This window comes from Zalophus californianus, chromosome 13 (assembly GCF_009762305.2).
Source record: "Zalophus californianus isolate mZalCal1 chromosome 13, mZalCal1.pri.v2, whole genome shotgun sequence".
NCBI classification, from domain to species: Eukaryota; Metazoa; Chordata; class Mammalia; order Carnivora; family Otariidae; genus Zalophus; species Zalophus californianus.
Window position 1 is genome coordinate 62404098 of NC_045607.1, and position 25014 is coordinate 62429111.

At 37.4% G+C, this 25014-nt stretch overlaps 1 protein-coding gene across 11 annotated transcripts in view; it reads right to left on the bottom strand.

Annotated features, from left to right (window-relative positions):
- The window catches only part of KDM4C (lysine demethylase 4C), a 567234-nt gene that overhangs the window by 345194 nt on the left and 197026 nt on the right, over nt 1-25014 (bottom strand). For 10 of the 11 annotated variants that reach the window (XM_027615394.2, XM_027615392.2, XM_027615393.2 and 7 more), the window contains one exon: nt 18799-18936. In XM_027615394.2, the coding sequence (XP_027471195.1) occupies nt 18799-18936 (138 nt within the window). Of the gene's footprint in view, nt 1-18798; nt 18937-25014 lie in introns of those variants that run through there. The other variant, XR_003523671.2, reaches the window with a different exon arrangement.

Here is a 25014-nt window from a genome sequence, read left to right on the forward strand (position 1 = left end):
AAGAAACAACTAATCTAGAAGGATTATAAATAGCACAAATATCCCTTACTACACTAAGTTACATTCATTTTTATCACCTTCTATTCCACATGAAACATATCAATTACAAATTTATAAGCAATGAATATCTCTAACATCTCCATATGTCAAATTAGGTCAAATGCTATTAGGGAAACCCACTCTTGTCAAGACTTTGCAGGAAAAAAAATTTGTGAAGAGACACTGCCCTCTGCTGGCTAATGATACACACTGTCCATGAATCTTTGAGAACAAAAGTAATGAAATACATTAATATTTAAGCACCACGGCCCATGATACAATTTACAGAGTCTAATAGTGAGTTTTGATTATATAGGAATGATAAACACACACATTGTACATGTCTTAGCAAGAGCCAATATACAATTTCAGGCTCTTTCACTACAACAAATACAGAACACTACATTCAATCTGCAAATAGTTTCAAAGCAAATTTCCATTTTCATTCTTTCAGCAATTTTTTAAATAATTTATATCAATGTTGTTTATTCAGAATCAATGATTAATATTACCTTAGAGATCAATTAGTAACTGCAGGATAAAGTTTTAAAGGCCTTAAAAGTACTATGAGCATGTACAGACACATATTTATCACCCTCTCCTACAGTGAAATTTTGGTTACAAACTAAATAACCTCAAGTAGATAAATTTCAGAACATCTCTACCATGTGCCTATAAGACACGTCTAGACATTAGTTTAGACCTCTCTACATAAACACTATTGAAAACAATAAGGATAATTTTATTAGATTTTAGAAATAGCACAGAATAATACATAAAAACAGCCTTGTAAAAAAAAAAATTCCAACAATATAAGTGCATAAAAGGTGAGCATCCCTGCATTATACACCTCAAATTCATTCCAGTGGCTATAGGCCATCATAAATAACCATTTGTATCCTTCCATTTGTTTTTCTATTTACATATTTTTAAGATAGTTTTTTTAAAAAGATTGCATCACACTATACAAGATACTTATCACCTTGATTTTTACTTTACAATATATTTTGAAGATCTTTGTCACATCAGTACATATAATTTAACCCACTATTTTTAACAGCTATACAACAGAGATGTTCTAAAAATCTAGTCCATCCTCTACTGTTAGTAACAATATTTTCACACTAGTGAAATAAGGGGAGTGCTATAAGTATCCTTGTTTAATCGGCTGCAAGAATGCTTTCTAGGATTCCTGACTTTTATCATAAATCTCATACTGTCTCCATGAAATAAAATACACATATCATATAAACAAATACTATGCAGTGTAGTTTTTATGTTCGCCAAACTAACATTTAGAAGCAACTTGATATTAAAACACGTGAGTCTACAACTGTACACAATAACTATATAAAAATAGGTAATTTTTCAGTGACTCAAAAAGAAATCATTAAAAACCAAAAAGCTAACCCTATACAGAGGGGAAAATGCACACCATATATTTGTGGAAAATATTATGTATTCATATGTTTTTGACTATTTAAAAATATTCACCCTCCATTAAAGAACCAGCAAAAGCTCACAAAAATAGAGCGCATGTAACCACTTAAAACCATACAGTATTCCATTGATCTTTCCTCTTTATATGACTCTCACTTTATACCACAGTTAAAATCCCCAACTGAAAATACAAATAACTATAAATAGCACATTTCCTTGAAGTTCAACCTTCCTCATTTGTGTTCAGTAATCCACACAACTCTATGATTAGTTCTGCTGTGGGCTTAAACATATGTACACATGGCATAAAATAGGCTAGCTTTTTCCTCCCTTCACGTAGCTATAAATTTACTGTGAAGGCTTATTAATGAACAGCACAATCACAAACACCGTAGCTGTCATCAGGTTCCTTCCTGTTAAATTTACTGAAGCACATATTCTACTGTCTGCACATCTCCACACACATGCTTTGTAAAACCACAGATCTGCAGACTGAAATGATTTTTAGTAAGTTTTCCCTGCTTGCAAACTGCCAGTCCCAAAAGTCTATCATAGTCTGTTAAATACACAGCTCAGTGCATGAATGAATGTTTAACCTACGGTTGTGCCTTGACTTTCTTTTGAATGCCCATTTCCCTCTGTGTCCTATTTCTATTTCCCCAAAACTAGTTTCCTCACCCTTTGGTTTCCCAGCTTTTGACTCAAGTCAAAACCATTGTGTTTGGCATGGGTTTGGTTTCATAGTTATTACATCTGGGAATAAATAGCAGGCAGAGAAACATTTTCTCTGTCTTTGCTTCAGAGACAAACTCATTGAGGCAGAAGGCTCAGAACTCCTAATTTACCCACTGAGGACCACTTTGTCCACAGACCCTACTGAGTAATTGAGAGAACAGGCAGCTGGGAGCTGGACATATGACATTCACTGAAAAAAATTCCCTCCCATAGTATGCCTGTTTGGCTTTATCCTGTGGAGTTTCCATAAATAAGAAGGACCATGTATTTACTTCGAAGCTGAATAATTATAAAGTCTCAGAAAATACATCTAATTCAATCTGCTATAGTGTCAATCAGTTCCAGAAGGCAAATGGATAAAATAAAGGGAGGCATAGTAGAGGGAGAGGCTCTCTTAAAATGAAATAAACACAAACAATATTATATAAGTTTAATAAAACTAAACTCTTCATGTGTCTATTGAAAATCTAGGTTTATAAACTTCCCAATCACAGAATTTTTTTTAAGATTTATTTATTTGAGAGAGCGAGAATGAGAGAGAGAGAGAGTACATGAGAGGAGGGAGGGTCAGAGTGAGAAGCAGGCTCCTCGCTGAGCAGGGAGCCCGATGCGGGACTCGATCCCAGGATTCCGGGATCATGACCTGAGCCGAAGGCAGTCGCTTAACCGACTGAGCCACCCTTTTGACACAGTGAATTGCATGGTCCAAATTTTCTTTATAAGTAACCACATCAGTTACTCAGTAGAGTATAGACTTCAGATTCCCCACTGCACAATTCAGATTGGATACTTTTAGTAATATGGATCTGCACTTCCAGTTCCTTTTCTTCATTTTTGCATATGCTATCTGACTAGCAAGATCCCCAATATGAACAAAAAGTAAAGCATAACAGGAACTGAACAAGAATCTGTGCTCAGCACCAACATTTTTCAGTCCAGCGCTGAGTGTCTGCATAAATCAGAGACTGATTTAGCTTTGCCACAGATGCCATTCATCTCAACAGCACCAGCAAACACATCTGCACAGTAATTGGGCAAAAATGTACCATGAACTGATCATAAAGAATCTATACTACAAAAATACCTTCTAAGATGCATTCCACTGACATTTACACTATAGTGTAAACCTATGCACAGATCTAAGAAAAGCAGTTTATCTAGTAAGATATCTTGGTCATGCTTACTCAAACTAAACATTTTAGGGCTTAGGATGCAGCATTAATTATGAAGGTCATGGATGTAAGCAGCACCAAAACTCAGGAAAACCTCTCCAACATTCTTTCTAATCAAATGTGAAATACTAAAGCATGAAATACATTTTCTAAAACTTATGACCATATATCTAAATGAATATCATTTTAGAGACATGATCTAGACATTTCAGAACTTCCAACATTCAACATCAAGTAACTTATCAGAGACATTTAGGGGCAAAATATGTAACAGAGAAGTTTCACACAGGAGTTAGGAGGGTTTGGAATACTGCTTTCTTAGAAATCTTTTCCCTCATCTATCCCTTCAATCCCCTGCCAAGACAGCCTCCAGTGTGTGTCCTTACTGGCAGATTAATGCTGCATTTGTTCTTCTTCAGCTCAACTCTAGCATACCCCAAAAATAGAAAAGTTTGTATTAGATGCTTTAAATATAGATGGTATATGCTCTTTGGTTGTTTGATTTTAAGAATGACATAAAATTAAGGAGTATTTTAAGCACCATCTGCTCTCTTGCAACAACAGGCAATAATTTCCTAATTGTCTTACTTCATGTGCATGTTTTAAATCTAGAGTATCCTTTATGATTATTGCAGTTGGTATTTTATTTTATGTAGCCCTTCTTTTTAAAAATTTTTTTAAATTTATTTATGTGACAGAGCACAAGCAGGGGGAGCAGCAGAGGGAGAAGGAGAAGCAGGTTCTCTGCTGAGCAAGGAGCCCGATGGGCGGCTCCATCCCAAGACCCTGGGATCATGACCTGAGCCGAAGATGCTTAACAGACTGAGCCACCCAGGCTCCCCATTATGTAGCCCTTCTTGCCTATGTGTGTATTTAGAAACCAGGCCAGGTTTTATCCCCACTCTGTGATTCCTATTTCAATTTCCCATTATCACAGAACTGTTGACAAAAGTCATTCAGTTACTTTTTCCTATCATGTATTCCAAATTCACTGGGATAATCCCTTATGAGGCCAAAGAAATGCAATTGTAAAGAAACTTATTAAAATTTATATGACCAATCCAATCCTTCAAATATGAGAACACAGTTAAAAATGCTGTTATTCGATAAAACAAAAACAATGATGGCATTAACTATCTTCCAGTGTGAACTGTGATGGAATAAATGGAGATGGCGGGTGCCGGCAGGGCCCATCAACAAAGACAGGACGTAACGTGCAAGTGCACCAGGTCCACCTAGCCATCTGCTCTGCATGGAGGGAATGAAATAGAGCAATGAACTAAGGCATTCATTTTCAAAGTCCTGATTTGTTAACAAGATCTGTGCAATGAACTCTCATGCACTACTGTAGTTCTATGATGCCCTTCAGGAAAAAAATCTACCACAAACCACCTGTCATACTCTATGGGGACAAGCTAGAAGATTTTCCTAATAAATGTCTATACTCTAAAAATGTTTTACTTGCATAATGAAAGACAATTAAAAGGAAAGATATTAGAAAACAGTATTTACAATATTAATCAACTTTGTGAATTTTTAAGAAGATAAAGACTTATACTGATATTCTTGAAGGGATATGCAAGTTATTCACAGGCTTTATTTTAGAGAAGGAATTGGAAAGGGTGTTGTTAAATATTTTTCTGAACTCAATTGTTTTCTAATATATGGACATATATTAATTTTTTCTTTTTTTTTAAGATTTTATTTATTTGACAGAGACACAGAGAGAGAGGGAACACAAGCAGGGGGTAGTGGGAGAGGGAGAAGCAGGCTTCCCACTGAGCAGGGAGCCCAATGCAGAGCTCGATCCCAGGATCCTGGGATCATGACCTGAACCGAAGGCAGATGCCCAACAACTCAGCCACCCAGGCATCCCAATTTTTTCTTGTATTTTTATACATTTTAACAATGAGTATTTGGGTAATAATATTAAGAGCTACAATGATTTCCTTTCAAATAATTTTCTGTAAAATTAAAAGGATTCTAGTACATGGACACACCATAATTTACTCAATGATTCCCATTTATCACTGGACATTTTAGTTATAATTCAATTTTTGCTGACAAAATTGTACTACAACAATCATTTTCATCAATGAACTTTTGCCTGCATTTCTGATTATTCTAGAAGTGGAAGAATGGGTCAAGGGCATGGAGATGTCAAGGGCTATCGATATATACTACCTACCTGCTTTTTAGGATGCTTATACCAATTATACTGCCACCTAACAGAAATGCAGAGTGCCCACTCTAGCAACTACATTCTCATGAGCAATGGAGATTTTCCTTTTATCTTTACGAATGAGAAAAAGAAATCCTTCACTATTACTTTGAATAATACTGAGGTTTGAACAATTTTTCAATTTTATTTACCTGCAAAGAAACAGGTTTCCATGCTACTCTAATAATCATCAGAACAGTCCAATTTTTAAAAAATTAATACTTACAGGATGACCCAGAATATACATTCCCCAAAACTGGAAATACTCTACCAAGAATCACTGGAATTATTACTAGGCCTTCTAAAAATATGTTATGAAAATTTAAAAAGTTGCTGGAAACTACGTAACTTTTGAATCTTAATTCAAATAAAAACCTGGAGTATATGAAAGCCATGTGTGGGCGATGAGAGTTAAACTTAGCAGGAATCTCTAATATCCATGATGGTTTTCTTTCCAGGGATTTACAACACATGGTTTTTCAGATTCAACACAGGGCCCAAGAGCTACAGTATGCTTTTGAAGACATAAGCAACAACCCCTCCGTATATCTCCCCTTAGCACTCTGGCCCACAGAACCCCAAGCACTGCAGGGTGATGTCACTTCTTTTCATACTGCCCTTGTGCTGGCAGAAAGTAAGAGTGAATGAATGTGAGAAATCAGTAGAAATATATAAAGCAATCCATCTGCCCAGCCTGCTGTTAGCACTTATCCTGCAAATCCTATCCCAACAGCCACAGTTTCTCAGCGCCTCAGGCCTGAACTCTGCCAGCGTTCTCCAAATTAGTATCAGGGAATTCCCTGACTTAGAAATGACCCGTGATGGATCACTTTTTAAAGATGTTTTCAGTGAGACATGCATGGTGCTAGATGACTGCACCAGCTACCCTGCCATCCTCACCACAGGCTGATAAGGGGAGGGTTAAAGCCCTCCTTACGAGTAGGAAAAATGCAGCTCACAGAAGCAGATTACATAGTAGCCCAACACAGAGCCAGAATTCTAACACAGGTCTGTGTGATTGGGTTGGTTTTGTTTACCTGCACTCAAATTTGCCATCAAAACTCCTTTTAAGGAAGGAAATGCCAGAGAAATGGAGCAATGAACACTTGTATCTCTGACAAAGTTATGAAAAATAAAACATTTGGCCTGCTTTCTCTAGATTTTGATTTTAAACAGAACCGTTTCAGCTCTCTAATCTGGTGTCCAAAGCATGGACTTTAAGCTAGGCCCGGTCCCCTTATGATTGCAGGTTGCAGACTTCAGTGCTTCCTTGTGCCTGTCTAGAGAGATGAGCCTCCCGACACTCATGTAGGCGAGCTGGCATTTTCCTCCATCTCCACCAACCCAACCCTTCTTTCTGCTGGGCCAGGAACTGGCCCACTGAACTGACCCATCATCACTGGAAAAAGAAACAGATTTCTCTTAGACCGGTCACACCCACCACTGAGACAAGGTCAATTCCCCAAACTGGAATTCTGGAAGAAAGATGCACACATTATCTATCTAGTACTCGGCACAACTTTTCAAAGCTCCTTACATATTTAATTGTATTTACTTCTCATAACAACTATAAAGAGGCTATAATCTCCATTTTACATATGAGAAAAGGGAGATTTGGACAGGTTAGTTAAGTACTCACTCCAAACACACAGCAAGTAAAAGTGTGAATTTCAATCAGTCCAAATAACCCTTGAACTTGTACCCCCTTACTAATGCACAACAATGCTTCCCTTCTACATGAGGAAAAGGAAGCTCTGCACAAGTATATACAGAACCTGAGAGAGATTCAAGACAAAGTATATTACTCCCCAGAGGGTCTACCACATCCACACCCTGTGTCACTACCTTGAGTGGGACTCAGCAATCCTATGTGAGCATAGAGCCTCAATAACTGCTTGAGCTTTATTTCTAATTAAGTGTATTGAAAGGAGATGCAAGTTATAATTAATTTTATAAAGCTAACTTTGATGTTACACACAGAACTTAACACATGTTAACTTTTTTCCTTAAAATGTTTTTCTAACCTTCTCATAAAAGGTTACAAAATAGCAATAATAATGAAATATATGTACCTATGCAACCCTTATCCCCTGTACCCCAAAATACTGATATGTATGATTACACAATAGACAATTCCCCAATGTTAAGATTTTGTTTCTTCATTTTTTTTAATTCTTCGTATTCTTAAATGACATTATAACTCTAAGTTGAAATTTCCCTTATTTAAACATTTATTCATTGCTCACACTCAAATATAATAAAAATCAAAATATTAAACAATAATAAGAGATACATGAAACCATCATAAAAACTGCACTCAAGAAGCAACAAGGCATACAAGTATTGATACTGTCCTCACTTAAAGACAGCACATGGAAAAATGCAAACTGATCAATACAAATAAAAGACAAAAAATAATGCCTGAAAGAATTAGCTGTTAAGCACTAAATTTTGTAGATAGTGCCACAAAGAATTAATTAGTGCTCTAAGCTATCATGTTGGAAATCATCCCTCCACAGAATCCACAATGTCCAGAAGACACTCGTGTTTTGCCTTCCTTGTTTTAGAAAGAGGCAAAAACTATTACCGGCCATAGCCTGTAGGGGATAAAATTATAGTAAATTAAAAAATAATAGGCATGGCTAAACGAGGGAGAGAACTAGGTACTAGGCTTCTGTATTATATGAGACTTTTTCAGGGTCTGCCTAACTGGGGACATCTTTCCTCTTTGAATTGGCTAACACTCTGATTCTTCTAATTACAAAGATGTGGAACTATTAAAACAGTAATAGAGAGTAATCATGAGTTTCATCACCCATTCTTTATTCCCTTTGATATTTAAATATCAAAACCTTGTTCAGCAACACACCTTCATTACTTTCAGCTTTCCACCTGAATATGGTCCCTGGCACTGGCAGCAAGTGCTCTCAGGGATACAGCCCTTGTGGGGAATTTCCAGGCTACAGTTATGACCAGCAGTTCTAAAAAGAGGTGTGTTCTATCACCTTGCTCAGAGCACAGGGAGGATAGATTATGGGTCCACAAATTAAAGTTTAATTATAGCCACTGACCTCAGTGAAATCCCATTAAAACTTTCTTTTGATTCAAAAAGGTCCTATCAAATGATCAAGTAAGCAAGACTCCTATACCAAAGCTTCAAATCAGGCATCTACATGTTACGCTTGTTGCATCAGCAGAGAAGGGTATCTCAAAGGAAAGGGAACAAGGACTTTGGTTGGTATGCCTTATTTAAGAAGTCCTAATTCATGGGGGCACCTGCGTGGCTCAGTTGGTTAAGTGTCCAACTTTGGCTCAGGTCATGATCTCAGGGTCCTGGGATTGAGTCATGTGTCCTTGCTCAGTGGGGAGTCTGCTTGTCTCTCTCCCTTTCCTTATGCCCCTCCCCCAACTCACGCACACACGCACACTTTCTCTCTCTCTCTCTCAAATAAATAAAATCAAGAAGAAGAAAGAAGAAAGAAAAAGGAAGAAGGAAGAAGGAAGAAAGAAGAAAGAAGAAAGAAGAAAGAAGAAAGAAGAAGAAGAAGAAAAAGAAGAAGTCGTCCTAATTCACACTTAGCTCATCCACCGGGAAAGAAAAATCAGTATGTACCTGAGCCAAGGGTTCAGACCTCACTTTGAAGAATTTTTCCCAAGTACTCCTCTAACTAGCTTTTTCTTTAAGTTACCACATTTTATCAAAAGACTAAACAGATCATTTGAGATAGCCACTGTATAAGAGAAAACAATCAGCAACAAATCATAAAGTTATCACGTAAATCAAACCACCAGCAAGAGGATCAATCACTTGCAAGCAGCAGTGCCTATATTCAAATCCAGCCCCACAGCCACAAATAGTGTTCCTTTTACCCCTCATCATTTATTCTTTGGTCATACTAAAGTATTGATATTGACTGCCTTCTAGCTCATGTGTGATCATATGTCTAACCATAGCTTTTGAATCAAGTTAGGAACAGAACCACTATTTATTTTAACATGATAGCAAGGCAGAGTGATACTCCCAAAGAAAATCAGCTTATCAGTGGTAGAGGGAGAACTGACTGTACTCAAATGGCCCATGTTTTTTGTTTTCTTGCATTGTCCCCAAACTTTGCAAACCATTTCCTTTTCTGCCATGACATCTTAGGCTTTACCATCTGAGTTGATATGATGAGTTAAGAAGTGAAAATGGGTTTCAGATACAGACTGGAAAGCTACAAGTTCTCAAGAGGAAAATTTTTAAATGTGATAAATTTATACATGAAATTTGTAATTATTTTGTTCTGTGTAACAGAGCAGTCAGTGAATGTTAGCTGAAATGTAAAAAAGAGAACACTGTTTACATAAGAAGAAAACAATAAAATATAGGCAAAATTCCTATGTTTGAATCCTGGTTCTGATGTTTTTAATTAGATGGCCTTGGGCAAGAAGTCATTTAATCATTCAACAAACTATTTCTTGTGCATCTATTATGTGCTGGGTAGAGAACACAAAATGATACTGATATTTTTGATACTAATCATTTTTTAAATCCCTACTCTTACAGATCTCTCATTCTACTGCAAGGGAGACAAACAAATTAAGGTATTACCCACAGTGTGCCAGACAGTAGTAAGAATAAAAATAAGCTTAAAGGAGATACAAGGATTCTGGGAGGAGGAAGCAGGATAAAGTTGTTTCCATATTATTTTAAATAGGAAGACTATTTATCTCTTTGATAATTTATATTCAGCTTTGATAAACCAAATATATTACTGTATAATTATATTATTATAAGAGATTAAGAGTTTTATTTTATACTATTTTTCCATAATGGGGAAAAAAAAAACAGGAGAAAAACTAAGAGGGAATATTAAAAAAACAAAAAAAGGATTCCCAAAACAGTTACAAATCCAGTACACTAGACAAAAAGCTCTTATAGTTAACCTTAGAAACAGCTATATAGGGCGCCTGGGTGGCTCAGATGGTTAAGCGTCTGCCTTCGGCTCAGGTCATGATCCCAGGGTCCTGGGATCGAGTCCCGCATTGAGCTCCCTGCTCCTTGGGAGCCTGCTTCTCCCTCTGCTTCTCTTTCTCTCTCTCTCTCTCTCCCTCTGTCTCTCATGAATAAATAAATAAAATCTTTAAAAAAAAAAAAGAAAGAAACAGCTATATACAGTACCCTCTTACCTTTAACACTCATCCTCCTCTTTTCCAACACACTCTCTTCTTTCCTCTAAAAATGCTGAAGGGCATACTCACAGGACATTCATGAAACACCGAATTCTACATGTGCCCAAAATACCTATTAATTCTCACAGAAAAAGGGCTATTAATAATATACTTGAAAATTATTACACATCTCCAATTTACAAATGGATTCTACATTGATGGTTTAAAACCTAAAATGCCTTTTCTTTTTTTTTAAAGATTTTATTGATTTATTTGAGAGAGAGAACACAAGCAGGGGGAGTGGGAGAGGGAGAAGCAGGCTTCCCACTGTGCAGGGAGCCCGATGTGGGGCTCGATCCCAGGACCCTGGGATCATGACCTGAGCCGAAGGCAGATGCTTAATGACTGAGCCACCCAGGCGCTCCCTAAAATGCCTTTTAGTAGAAAAAAAAATTATATGATGCTGAAGGACCTCAATCCAAACAACAAAGGTCTATTTAATTCACTAAAGACCCGTGGTTTTCAACCCAAAGCATCTACCAGATTCAGCTAGAGGGATTTTTAAAATTCAAATACTTGTATCCGCTTACCAGAGATCACTATCCTTGGTCTGGGTGGGACCAGGGGTCTGTACTTGTAAAGCCCCACAGGGTTGAGAACAACTGCTGGAGACTCTTAGCTCCAAAAGACAGAGATCACATCTGTCTTATTTACTTCTTTAACCACAGCACAGGGCCCAGCACAAGCAGGGCCTAAACAGGCCAGTGACTTGCCATTTACTTTCCCAGCCTTCCTTACAGTTATGGATGGCCATGGAATATAAAAGGAAGTTTTCAGGTGAACTTCAAGGAAAGATTTCCTCCCAAACAGAGGAAGGGTGGGTGAGTCACCTTCGTAATGTCTCCTTCCTTCCTGTCCTTGGAGAGAACATGCCTAGAGTAAGCTCTAATGAATACCCTCCCACTAAGGCTGGTAGAACAGAAGGACAGGAAGAGCAGGGGACCTCATAACACTGCTGCGGAGCAGTTACACCAACCCTGGGACCACCTACCTCTGAATCCCTCAAGTGAGATAACAACACCCTACTAGATGAACCACTATTTGTTTTGTCAGTGGTAGCTGCTGGGTGGGGATACAGGGATGCAGGAAACCCTGCATAGGAAAGAATGAAAGCTATGAGGAACCAGGCTATCTGACTGCTATAAACTCTGGGGGTACGGTACCCGAAGCCCAGCTAATTCTCCCATCATCCGCTTCCTCCTTCAAGGGGCTAGCCAGCCTACTTCCCTCAAATATCCCCAGGTATGCTTACCACTCCTCTCCTTTCTGGGTCACCACTGGCTAGAACACACACCCCAACTTTCCCTCTCTTCTCCAAACACCTATCTGGGACTGAGCCTTTTGTAGAATTTTTTACTCTGTATTTACTATTATAAACACTGAATAAATATGGAAAAAGTAAAAGAGATTGTTAAAAAAAATCCCAAAGTTTCAAAAGTCCTGCAATAGAATTTGGTCCTTGATAATCATAAGAACAGGTATGTGTGCCCTCGATTTTGTTCTAACTCCCCAGTTAGGGTGCAAACTCCCCCTTACAACTTACAGAGTAGACAGGATCATTCTGAATCTTCAAGAATCTTGAAAGTGATCCCACCAATCACATAGTAGACTGGCACCTATTTAATCCACCATATCCAGGGAGACGAGTCCAGAAGGAAATAGCACACTGGGGGGGTCAACCTTCTGCCTCTGATCCCAGCCGCACCATCCTCACTTTATACATCATTCCTCTTCTCCTCCTCCCACATTTGAGAAAGGGGGTGGTAGAGGGCAGAAGACATCAGATTTTCTCTGAACTGGCACCATAACAGAAATAGAATGAAGTAACACGGATTAAGTGCCCTGGACAAGACCCAGCATATCATAAGCACTCAATCTCAGCAATCATTACTATCAAACTATATGAAAGTAAAATAACTTAAAAACAAATTAATTTTTTCTCAGTAGAGTATGTAAGTTATTCAAAAAAGCCAATTTACTTTTTCCTTTTTTTTCAAAGATTTTATTTATTTATTTGAGAAAGAGAGAGAGAGTGAGTGAAAGAGAGCGAGCATACAAGCCAGGGGGGAGAGGCAGAGGGAGAGGGAGAAGCAGACTCCCCGCTGAGGAGGAAGCCTGATGAGGGGACTTGATCCCAGGACCCTGAGATCATGACCTGATGCTTAACCAACTGAGCCACCCAGGCGCCCGCCAACTTACTTTTTCTTAAGGTATGACTTAAACTAAAGCCTCAAAAACAGACATTATCTTGATTTCAGTTTAGCAACTAAACATCAGTGTCATAAACCATGTAACTCAAATCCCAAAATCCAGCAAATTTAAGTTAGCAATAAATAAAATCAGTCTCCCTAGCTCTGAGGACTTGAGTTCCAGATATCTCTCCTGCAGACACAATATTTACTAATCAACTGGCTTTCTACTACACTACTTGAAGTCTCAGATTTTCTAAATCCCACAATTCAATACTTTATCAGAATAAGATGAGGACATAATATGAATATTTTCTTTCTTAATACCTCTTCCAGATATATAAATACTAAACCCCAGTTAGAGTAGAAGCTCCAAAAGACATGAATGATTCTGTTTCTCTACATGGTATTTTGTACTCTATGTTGTACCACCAGTGCCGAGGAAATAGAAATAAAGTAGAGGTAAAAAGAGAAAATGAGAATATAAAATCTCTGTGCTCCCAAAGTTCATATTATATATGCCACATCAGACACTCAAAATTAGAATGCAGGAACTGTTAGTCTACATTTCCTTTCTTTCACATGCTCTAAGAATAAAGAAATTCTGTGATCTAAAACATATTAAAATATAACATAGGGACTCACCATTAAAATGATCCCTGATTGTTTTAAAAAAGACTGCCCAAGATTAAAGATTTTTTTGGAAGGGTGCTACCCAATTTAAGAATAATGAAATCTAACTCTAGAAAAGGATTAAAATATAAAATGGAATGAAGCTATTCCACAGCTCTTGTAGGCAAGACAATTTAATAATTGAAATCCACTCCAGATTAAAGGGAAATCAATTTCAAAATTCTATCTTTTTAAACTCATTCAAACGTTTAAGGATTCAAATGTCAGAATGCTTTAAAATTATATTGTGAAGTAATGCTCCTGAAGTTCATAAGAGAACACTCCTGGCTCTGTAGTGTAATTTTTCAACTTTCTGGCATATCATGTTAATAGATTATCACCTAAAATAAAATTAATGCAAAATAAGAGGTATCATTTTGGAGCCACCAACTACTACCTTTCCTTCCAAGAAGATAACATTATTTATCGTGCCATAGATAAGTCTCTCACACTGCACACATGGTCATAAATACACTACTTCTGATGGTGTAGGCTAGATATGACTGTCCCCAAGACAATGGTTCTTTTTTTACTGGAGAAAATCAGTACAGTAAATAACTTTTCTTCCCTTCGAGACAATCACAGTGCTTGAGGCTGCTGCGACACAAAAACAAAATATCTTCACAAATGTCTCCAAACAGTCAAGCTGAAAATCTAAGCCAAAGTTTCATTTAACAGCCTGTCAGATTTTTGATGTGAAGCTAATGAATGCAGTGGCAAACAAATCCATCAAACCTAACATCAAAACAACTGCACTTCATCCTACCAAACGGAAAAATGAAATACAACCTGCAGGCCAGCTCTTTGATCCAACCTAGCCAGGAAGCAGACCTGTGAGGGCCACCACAGCTCCTGCACAGAAGTAATCATGGACTCCATTGCACCACAGAAGGAGAGAATGCTCCAGAAATGGAAAACATTCATCTCAAATATGCACCAATATCTTATTTCAATTGCTAAAGTGCTATATAGTTTTAAATCTCTACCAGAAAAAAATATAGCATTTCATTCTAGATTACTCTAATGTTCAATGCTATAAAGATGCCTAAAATAAATAACTAGATAGTATGTTCTATTCATACTACAGTTTTGAAAATGGAGGTTTATTAAAAGCCCTTCTGCTCTTTATAAAAGCTCCTTGAAGACAAAGAAAACATCTTTCTTCTTTGTACAAACACGTAGCACAATTCCTGTTGCAAAAGAGGAACTCACTGAGCACTCTCTGAAGCTGAACTCTGCCTAACTCAGTAGGCAAATGGGCATGTAGCTACCTAGAACTTTCCTCTCCATTTTTCTTCAGTGAAAACCTCACCTCTGATCAATGAAATGGGGCGAAATTACATAACCCCCTTCTTAGGTAGGTGAGTTCTCTTAAAGGCAATACCCTTCTGTTCTAGAGTATCATACAGGATTTTTCTGAATAAAAATCACCAATATCTCCAACATTACCAGTGACCCTGGGGTTATCTTTTCAAAACCTAATGTTTTGCTGTGTTTTTTTTTTTTCAATTAAAAAATGGGCTTTTGTAAAGCTCTTTTCTAAGTCATCAAATTAGAAACACTGGTTTGTAATATATGAAATGTAACCAGTAGAGACCCCACATGCTGTACCACATTAATTCTGTCCCACAAAGAGACACTGTTTGGAAGCTTTTATATACTCATATCAACCCCATGTGACAGGTAAAGGAGATCTCATTCCCCCTGGGGTTCAACTATGAAAAAGCACGCCATTATTTTTTAAATTATGTGCCCCCCTCAAAACCATACCTCATCATCACTTGTGAATAATAACTATTTCTTTTTTTTAACTAAAAGCTTAAAATGTATTTTTCAAGTACATATGTATTTGTAGGTGCTCTAATCCCAAATAACCATAAAAACACAAAGGCATAAAACTTTGGGTACTTGAAGGAGAAATATTTATAGATAGATAGGACTTACAGGACCCCTCAATATGCTACTATACGTGAATATAAAACTAGCCCTGAGTACAATAACTATTTAATAGCTATCATTTAGAATAAGCTGGATAAAGCAAAGAATTAAGAAGGCAAAAATTTGTTAAAGAATTAACTTAGGCATCTTCAAAGCTAAAAGTCTTTTTTTTTTAAGATTTTATTTATTTATTTGTGAGAGAAAGAGAGAGAAAGAGGGAGAGAGAGCACAAGCAGGGGGAACAGCAGGCAGAGGGAGAAGCAGGCTCCCTACTGAGCAGGGAGCCCGATGTGGGGCTCGATCCCAGGACCCTGAGATCATGACCTGAGCCAAAAGCAGACGCTTAACCAACTGAGCCACCCAGGTATCCCAAAGCTAAAAGTCAAGTGCAGTTCCTAATTAATCCATTATACATTTATCCCCAGCAAAACACAAAAAATAACTGCCCAATTCACAAATTTTCCCAAGATTAAAAACTACACACACATGCATGCACACATGCACACACATACACTTGATACAGTATTCATATGGCTGTGTAAAGAAATAGCCTTGGAGAGCAATAAAAATGTGTCAAATAAATAACAAAGACACCAAGATATGCACAAAAATGCCATGAGAGCACCCTACAATATAAGAGAACTTATTTACTGAGAATAGTCAAGAAAATATTAAAATTGAGGGATATAATTTAAGAAAGTGTAAGTATGTTTTAGTGAAACATTCAAAACTGTATCCATTACAAATTTAGTTTCCAGTTCTTGTACAGAATAACTAAAATTAGTTACATCTACTCAAAGAAGATTCTTAATATTTCACCATGTCAATTATTAATTGGAACTCTCTGCGGTAGAACGCTGCCCCAACCTTCCCACCCCCAACAACAAAGATACCCATGTCCTGATTCCTGCAATTTGTGATGTCATCTTATATGATTGCTTGCCCTGAAATGTAGGAGACCACACGGAAGGACCTGAGAGATGTCTCTAGGAGCAAAGACCTAGCTGACAGGCAGCAAGAAAACGGGAACTCAGTCCTACAACTGCAAGGAACTGAATTCAGCCAACAACCTGACTGAGCAAGGAAATGGATTCTTCACCAGTATCTCCAGCAAGAAATGCAGCCCTGCAAACATCTTGATTTTTGCTTGGTGAGACTAATATCAAACTTACCATGAGATGGTAAGTGGATATTGTTTGAAACCACTACTTTTATGATAATTTGCTACAACAGCAACAGAAAACAAATACATCACCAAAAGTAAGGGAAGGGTGGAGACAACACCTAAAAACATCTCAGATGCATGCAATTAAGACAATTTTTAACTAGCCAAAACTGCATCATAGTCATTGAACAATTTTGTACCTAGCAAAATACCAGAACAAAGCAGTCATATTCCTTAACTAAACTGAATGACATAAATCAATACAGCATGAGTGGATACCCACATACCTAAGGTTTTTCCCCATCATAACAAATCTATGGAGTGGAGAGGTATTTCTAATTTATACAGGAAGAAATGAACAAAATAAATAAATGACTTTCCTAATGATATATGGCTAGCTAGAAGAAAAGTTGGACCTTCGGTCCCGGCCTCCTCCACCACAGTGTGCTACTTCTTAGCAGTCCCACAATCCTAGGCTCTGTCAGCTATGATTTCAGAGAGGAAACCACTACCCAACCTCCCTTCCTTGGTCATACCCCAGTCCCACTCTACATGCAGAAAGAAATGTGGAAACCTACTAAGAACATTTTAGTTTTGGGGAGAAGCTATTCTCCCCATGGTACCAATACAATGAACTACATCTGAAACCCACAGTAAACAAGCATCAACTAATTTTTCTGGTAACTGAACAGCTGTGATAGCTGACTTATTATGTCAATGATTAAAGATGCAAACCATAAAATTACATACCTTGCTGTAACTACAGGTCTATGCCTCTATTTCAATGTAGATACAAGCATTACCTTTCTGTGAAAGCACTGCAAGGAGCTGGCCAAGACACATACACTGAGTTTTCTATTTTTTTATTAGGTTTATTATAATATGAAGGATGCGTAATGGGAAGAAGTAGTTCAGTTCTGTTCATTTCTAAATTACCCCCCATAAATAGAAATTAGTCAGAACAGAAAAAGTCTTCTAATAGCAGGAGCTTTCCTTTTTTCACAAGTTCACACAAATGCTTCCTAGGCTGCCAAAGGGCTATACTTTTATTTTAATATATTGTGTAATTTTCTAAATACACATCTAAATTAAACCTGTGTTCTCTTCCCTGAATATATTCCTATCCAAGTTCACCCAATGGTTCCACATGCAAGTTTTAACAATGTAGAATGAATAATACTCACTTATACCATGCAGTGGCCTAGATACAGCCACATAAGTTGTATATGTCATTTTCCACTAAATCTGTGTCAATTTTACATACTCTGTAAAATACACAGTTTCATTTAGAAGCTGCCCTCTGCCAGCCTGTACTTCTGCCTCCAAAGCCACAGGAAAGAAAGCAACCTAATGGAAGCTACCACCTCTTTGAAGATGTCCTCTATTTAACACCACAGGGGGAGATTAATTAAATTTAATAGAAGCTGTGGCTTGTGAATGAAAATACACAGTCTGTGTAATAAATTAAATATACTGAGCAGGAGATGTAAAATTTCTATACCAAATTTAACATAAAGATATATTTCTTGTTTAAGTATGTTCTATATTACTTTCAAGAAATTCATTTTTGCACTGAAGACAGTTTTAATCATTTCTTCTTACCATCCTCCCTCAACCTCTTACTACAGTTTTAACAGACAATTTCATCTGTAAGTAGTTGTTTTCTAAGCCATGGACTAAACTCAATCTGGAGAGAGCCAAGTCTACCTAACATGGAGCCACAGGGAGCCACTAGAAAATCTCACAAAAAAACAATTGGTGGCTGTAAGAAAGAAAGCAAACTTCAGTTGCATAAAATTACCTCTGCTCCACATTAATCTCAAAACAGAAAACTGTAGCTACAAGTGATAATATAGGCCATGTAAAATAAATATATCTAGTATGAAATAAATTATCATGGTGAGAAGCACACAACATCAATGAGGGGAAAAAAGGATTGCATGTGATCTTAGGTTTCCTCCTACAATATCCAGAATACACATTTAATTTATGCTTTATTTTGGAGGCATAACTTACCAATTTAGCAACTTTCCCATAGTCAATCCATCTGACTGTAGCAAAATTTGTAGATTCTGCACAGTTGAAACCATGATTAAAACCAGCGTGGTAGCCATATGGAAAAGTGATCATAAATTCTCCAGCCTCCTGAGTGATCTATATGGTAGAAAACATAATATTTTCCAATTATAAGACTTTCCAAATTACAAATATAATTAAAATATATTTCCTATAAAAAAAGAAAAAAATGCCATGATATTAGAGCTATCTAATATAAAAGAAGTAGCCCCAGATCTTTACCCAATTCATTAACAGTTTTTCAGGAAACATTAAAGAGTTTTCTAAACAGGGTGTGACCTTCCGGCAATGTCCACAATCAAAGATATTATATTTTATTTGAAGATGTCTTTAAGTTATCCAAGTAAATTTGTTCATGTTAGCAATCAAGCTGCATATTTTAATACTTTAAAAATTCATTTTACTGGAGTTACATAACAGGACCTATTTTGACTGATGTTTTTTCAAAGTTAGAGCTATAAAAACTCCAATAATACATGCTCAACAGGCTTTACTATGAATTCTGTTGCTAAAGAATTGGAGGTACTCACCAAATTATTCTTTCATAATACTCAGAAAACATTCAATTAACTGTATTACATTTAATAGTAAAATTTCTACCAAATAATTATTCAAATATGTATGTGTGAGTGCATCTTTAAATATAATTAAAGTAACTTGGGTAAACCAGTCAGAGCTTAAAAGCAAACATGAAAAATATATTTATTCCATTCCTATTTTTTAAGTTAAAGACATTTGACTTTTTATGATCACCAAAACACACAAAATATACCATGAGCTATAGAAAAAATAAAGCAAGATTTTTCTGTGCTTTTTTAAAAATTTACCTATGCAATGATGGATTATCAAACTTATTACCTATGGTTCATTTTTTCACCATGGTTCAATTCAGTCCTAAAATGTTCAGAAATGAATCTGTGAGTATGTATGTGTATGTAGACATACAGGAGACATACTGTATAAATACAGATGCATACAAGGCAATTCAGTTGCCATTTTAGTATACTAAAATGTTGTGTGTGGAAGTATTTTTTTTAATTTTATTTTATTATGTTATGTTAGTCACCATACAATACATCATTAGTTTTTGATGTAGTGATCCACGATTCATTGTTTTTGTATAACACCCAGTGCTCCATGCAGTATGTGCCCTCTTTAATACCCATCACTGGGCTAACCCATCCCCCCACCCCCCCTCCCCTCTAAAAGCCACAGTGTGTTTCTCAGAGTCCATAGTCTCTCATGGTTCGTCTCCCCACTCTGACCTCCCCCCCTTCAGTTTTCCCTTCCTTCTCCTAATGTCCTCCATGCTATTCCTTATGTTCCACAAATAAGTGAAACCATATGATAATTGACTTTCTCTGCTTGACTTACTTCACGTAGCATAATCTCCTCCAGTCCCATCCATGTAAAAGTTGATGTAAAAGTTGGGTATTCATCCTTTCTGATGGCTGAGTAATATTCCATTGTATATATGGACCACATCTTTTTTATCCATTCATCTGCTGAAGGGTATCTCAGCTCTTTCCACAGTTTGGCTATTGCGGACATTGCTGCTATGAACATTGGGGTGCATATGGCCCTTCTTTTTACTACATCTCTGTCTTTGGGGTAAATACCCAGGAGTGCAATTGCTGGGTCATAGGGTAGCTCTATTTTTAATTTTTTGAGGCACCTCCACACTGATTTCCAAAGTGGCTGTACCAACTTGCATTCCCACCAACGGTGTAAGAGGGTTCCCCTTTCTCCACAACCTCTCCAACATTCCTTGTTTCTTGCCCTGTCCATTTTTGCCATTCTAACTGGTGTAAGGTGGTATCTCAATGTGGTTTTGATTTGAATTTCCCTGATGGCTAATGATGATGAACATTTTATCACGTGTCTGTTCGCCATTTGTAGGTCTTCTTTGGAGAAGTGTCTGTTCGTGTCTTCTCCTGATTTTCTGACTTGATTATGTGTTTTTTGGGTGTTAAGTTTGAGAAGTTCTTCACAGATCTTGGAAATCAGTACTTTGTCTATAGTGTCATTTGCAAATATCTTCTTCCATTCTGTGGGTTGCCTCTTTGTTTTGTTGACTGTTTCCTTTGCTGTGCAGAAGCTTTTTATCTTGATGAAGTTCCAAAAGTTCATTTTTCCTTTTGTTTCACTAGCCTTTGGAGATGTAGCTTCAGAGAAGTTGCTGTGGCCAATGTCAAAGAGGTAACTGCCTATGATCTCCTCTAGGATTTTGATGGATTCCTGTCTCACATTGAGGTCTTTCATCCATTCTGAGTTTATCTTTGTGTATGGGGTTAGAGAATGGTTGAGTTTCACTCTTCTGTATATAGCTGTCCAATTTTCCCAGCACCATTTATTGAAGAGACTATCTTTTTTCCATTGCATATTTTTTCCTGCTTTGTCAAAGATTATTTGACCATAGAGTTGAGGGTCCAAATCTGGGGTCTCTATTCTGTTCCATTGGTCTATATGTCTGTTTTTGTGCCAGTACCGTGCTGTCTTGGTGATCACTGCTTTGTAATATAGCTTGAAATCGGGCAACATGATGCCCCCAGCTTTTTCTTTTTCAACATTTCCTTGGTGATTTGGGGTCTTTTCTGATTCCATACACATTTTAGGATTGTCTGTTCCAGCACTTTGAAAAATGTCATTGGAACTTTGATCGGGATGGTGTTGAAGGTATAGATTGCTCTGGGTAGCACAGACATTTTAACAATGTTTATTCTTCCGATCCATGAGCATGGAATGTTTTTCCATCTTTTTGTGTCTTCTTCAATTTCTTTCATGAGTGTTCTGTAGTTCCTAGAATATAGATCCTTTACCTCTTTGGCTAGGTTTATTCCAAGGTATCTTACGGTTTTTGGTGCTATTGTAAATGGAATCGTTTCTCTAATTTCTCTTTCTACAGCTGCATTGTTAGTGTATAAGAAAGCAAGTAATTTCTGTGCATTGATTTTGTATCCTGCCACATTACTGAATTGCTGTATGAGTTCTATCTTTCAATAATCACTCTCAATGTGAACGTCATAAATGCTCCCATGAAGCAGCACATGGTTGCAGATTGGATAAAAAGACAGGACACATCCATATGCTGTCTACAAAAGACTCATTTTGAACCTAAAGATACATCCAGACTGAAAGTGAAGGGATGGAGATCCATCTTCCATGCCAGCGGACCTCAAAAGAAAGCTGAGGTACCAATTCTTATAATCAGACAAATTAGATTTTAAGCTAAAGACTGTAGTTAGAGACACAGAAGGACACTATATCATTCTTAAAGAGTCTGTCCAACAAGAAGATCTAACAATTGTAAATATCTACGCCCCCAACACGGGAGCAGCCATCTACATAAGCCAAACTGTTAACCAAAATAACAGTCATAATGATAACAATATGTTAATTGTAAGAGACCTCAATACTCCACTCTCAACAATGGACGGATCATCTAAGCAGAAAATCAACAAAGAAACAAGAGCTTTGAATGACACAGTGGACCAGATGGACCTCATAGATATATACAGAACCTTCCACCCTAAAACAACAGAATACTCATTCTTCTCAAGCACACATGGAACTTTCTCCACAATAGATTACATATTGGGTTACAAATCAGGTCTCAACCAATAACAAAAGATTGAAATTATTCCCTGCATATTCTCAGACCACAATGCTTTAAAACTGGAACTCAATCACAAGAAAAATTTGGGCAGAAATTCAAACACTTGGAAGCTAAAGACCACTCTGCTCAAGAATGTTTGGGTCAACCAGGAAATCAAAGAAGAATTTAAACAGTTCATGGAAACCAATACGAACAAAAGTACATCAGTCCAAAACCTATGGGATACTGCAAAGGTGGTCCTAAGGGGGAAATACATAGCCATCCAAGCCTCACTCAAAAAAATAGAAAAATCCCCAATTCACCAACTAACTTTACACCTTAAAGAACTAGAGAAAAAGCAGCAAATGTGGAAGTATTTTCTTTCACAATAAATCTGAAACCTATCTCATTGTCTTCTCCTCCATGACAGCCCAGCAGGTGTTCTACAACAATGAGCAGCAACTCCGCTGCCACCTGGCAGGTAAAGAACCACTCATCAGTGTTCAACATGGTTCCAGTTCCATCATTCTGAGCCACATGAGAACACAGCCTGGTTCTCTCCTCTCCTGGTCTCACTGAATTTCATTAATTGTAATTGTTCTTTGAAACTAGGCACTTCCCTGTACTATGTGATAAAACAAAACTCACCCTGGTCAACTGTTTCTAACCCTACACAGAGATGGGTGAAGAAGGTAGGGCTGCTGCCACTGGGATAAAGAAACTACCTTCACTGCTCCATTGAATCCCACCCACAACCCTTTTCTACTCTACCTAGAAAATCCTGCTTTTTAAAATTAACAAGTCAGGAAATGACAGATGTTGGCGGGGATGCAGAGAAAGGGGAACCCTCCTACACTATTGGTGGGAATGCAAGCTGGTGCAGCCACTCTGGAAAACAGTATGGAGGTTCCTCAAAAAGTTGAAAATAGAGCTACCATATGATCCAGCAACTGCACTACTGGGTATTTACCCCAAAGATACAAATGTAGGGATCTGAAGGGCTACATGCACCCCGATGTTTATAGCAGCAATGTCCACAATAGCCAAACTGTGGAAAGAGCTCAGATGTCCATCGACAGATGAACGGATAAAGAAGATATGGTATATATACACAATGGAATATTATGCAGCCATCAAAAAGAATGAGGTCTTGCCATTTGCAATGATGTGGATGGAACTGGAGGGTATTATGCTGAGCGAAATAAGTCAGTCAGAGAAAGACATGTATCATATGACCTCACTGATATGAGGAATTCCTAATCTCAGGAAACAAACTGAGGGTTGCTGGAGTGGGGGGGGTGGGAGGGATGGGGTGGCTGGATGATAGACATTGGGGAGGGTATGTGCTATGGTGAGTGCTGTGAATTGTGCAAGACTGTTGAATCACAGATCTGTTCCTCGGAAACAAATAATACATTATATGTTAAAAAAAAAAAAAAAAGAAGATAGCAGGAGGGGAAGAATGAAGGGTGGGGAAATCAGAGGGGGAGACGAACCATGAGAGACTATGGACTCTGCAAAACAAACTGAGGGTTCTAGAGGGGAGGGGGGTGGGAGGATGGGTTAGCCTGGTGATGGGTATTAAAGAGGGCACATTCTGCATGGAGCACTGGGTGTTATGCGCAAACAATGAATCATGGAACACTACATCAAAAGCTTAATGATGTATGGTGATTAACATAACATAATAAAAAAAAAGAAAATCCTGCTTTTGCCATGTTGAAAAGAGTACCTGTTCCCACTGAAAGGGACTCTAAATTTTATGCTTCTGTATAATTTCCAGAAACAGTCAGTCCCAGTTAACCAAAATATTTTTTGGCTGATCTTACTGCCTCTGCATAATATGTAGATAAGAAAACAGAGTGACAGAAAAGAATTCCATATCATAAAAGAAGTTGGAAAGGAAATATACATAATCTAAAAGTAGATATTATCAGTTTATTAAACATATATATATATGATTATGTGCAGATACATTGAAAGAAGGAAAATGTTACTCCAACTGTGAAATGATTGCCTAAAAAGAGGGTCAAACTAAGGAGAGAATGTGTTCTTTATAACATATACTATGCTAGGCCTTTTATAGATCATCTCTTTTCATCTTCACAATAGCCCTATTAAGTAGGTACTATTATTATCATCGTTCTCCAGCTAAAGTAACTGAAGCTCAGAAAAATTATATAATTTCCCCAAGTGACAGAATCAAGAATGAACTTGGGAAGTTTAATTCAGAAGCCTACACTACTCTGTCCCATGTTACATTATCATCATCAGAGAATAAGTTCCTTGAGGAGCACAGAGTCATCACACATTCTTCATCAACATGGAAGGGGAAGTGGCAGTATTTCATATAAAAAACTGCAATTGCCAATCAGATGGTGAGGCACTGGTGTCTTCAGAAGCCATGAAATGTACCATCTTCAAGAGACTAAAGGACAGCCTGGTGCATTGGGTTTTACCAAGTAGTATTGAAAAGCCACAGCCCAGAAAGGGGTGCAGGGCACCTGCCTCCTTTTCCCCAAAGCTTGGAAAGGAGCTACAAGCTCCAAAGGCCTCCAATC